At 39.7% G+C, this 1,165-nt stretch overlaps 1 protein-coding gene across 1 annotated transcript in view; it reads right to left on the bottom strand.

The window, feature by feature from the left end:
- Nucleotides 1-672: 672 nt before the first annotated feature.
- The window catches only part of LOC101857963 (polycystic kidney disease 2-like 2 protein), a 17,441-nt gene continuing 16,948 nt past the window's right edge, over nt 673-1,165 (bottom strand). Inside the window, exon 16 of the mRNA XM_035971007.1 lies at nt 673-685. Coding sequence (XP_035826900.1) covers nt 673-685 — 13 coding nt within the window. The remainder of the gene's footprint in view (nt 686-1,165) is intronic.

Genomic DNA, 1,165 nt, shown 5'->3' with positions numbered 1-1,165 from the left:
TTTTTCCTCTTGGGCAGTACATACACTAATTTATTACATCTAAAAAATCATCCTTTGTCAACAATAATCTGTCCCCACGGTTTTGGGCAAAAAATATATGAAATTATGCAAACTGAGCTCCAAAAAAGTGATATGCGATTCTGTTAATTTTAACAAAGAATGATAAAGGAAAATAGTCAGAAAATGTGCAAAGATTTATCAAATTTTGCTAAATTATGCAGAGTACATAATACAAATTTCTTAATTATGTTTTTAAACGTCAAACAACAAGATGTATACAACAGACCGCGGAAGTTCTTGTGTCTAACTTGTGTATAACGGTGGAACAACACTCTTCAATTGGCTTTAACCTGTAGCTGGCTGATGTGACAAACGTGTCCGGTGCGTCCTTGAAGAGCTAGTTATTTCCCTATCCCAGTCAACTCTTTGCCAGACCGATGTCGTTCCGACCAAAAGTATTATGCTGTTTTGGCATGACACACATTGTCCTTGTCCTGTATGCTGAACCAAGAAAGTCTTACTCCTAGTTGATTTTTGAGGACAAGAGACCCCCTTTTGAACCGCCCCTTTTCTGTGTCGTTTTGGAATTTAGAGTTTGGGAGAAAATATCGTAATGAAAACAAAACTCCAAACTTTTCTATCATGCTTTTCTTTAACTACATATTATAGTAATTAAACAGCTCCCCTGTGGATGTAGAGATGAGAGCATTTCTGTTAAAAGAGAAGAACTGTTTCGCTTTTTGTTGCCACTTTTCACACCCACAAACCACTGGCGTCAATGACGCAGCAGCTTAAGAGCTTAGCTGTCTTAGGTCAGTGGCCCCAGGTGATTTTTATTTTCCCATCGACACAAGTTTGATCATAATTTAGAACGCGGGCTTTCGGCCCTGCCTGCCTGTCAGGGCCAACCTGGGTTGAGAGTGGTTTAACATCCCAGCAGAAAGACCGAGATACTCTTAAAAAATTCTCCCCACTCAGAAATCGAACGTTGGTCTCTTGTAGATCTATGTGTCTAATTCCTCTCCTGTACAGTGTTGCTTTCCGGACTTAATTCATTGTAAGTTTTGTGTCTTGACCTGGCCTGGTGGAATCAGGCGTTCGTCAATTTTTGGACATATGGGGTTACTGGCATCATCTTAAGGCTTGTTCATTTGCCTTCCTTTTG

This window comes from Aplysia californica, unplaced genomic scaffold (assembly GCF_000002075.1).
Source record: "Aplysia californica isolate F4 #8 unplaced genomic scaffold, AplCal3.0 scaffold00359, whole genome shotgun sequence".
Lineage (NCBI taxonomy): Eukaryota > Metazoa > Mollusca > Gastropoda > Aplysiida > Aplysiidae > Aplysia > Aplysia californica.
This window is presented reverse-complemented; position numbering and strand designations above follow the sequence as displayed.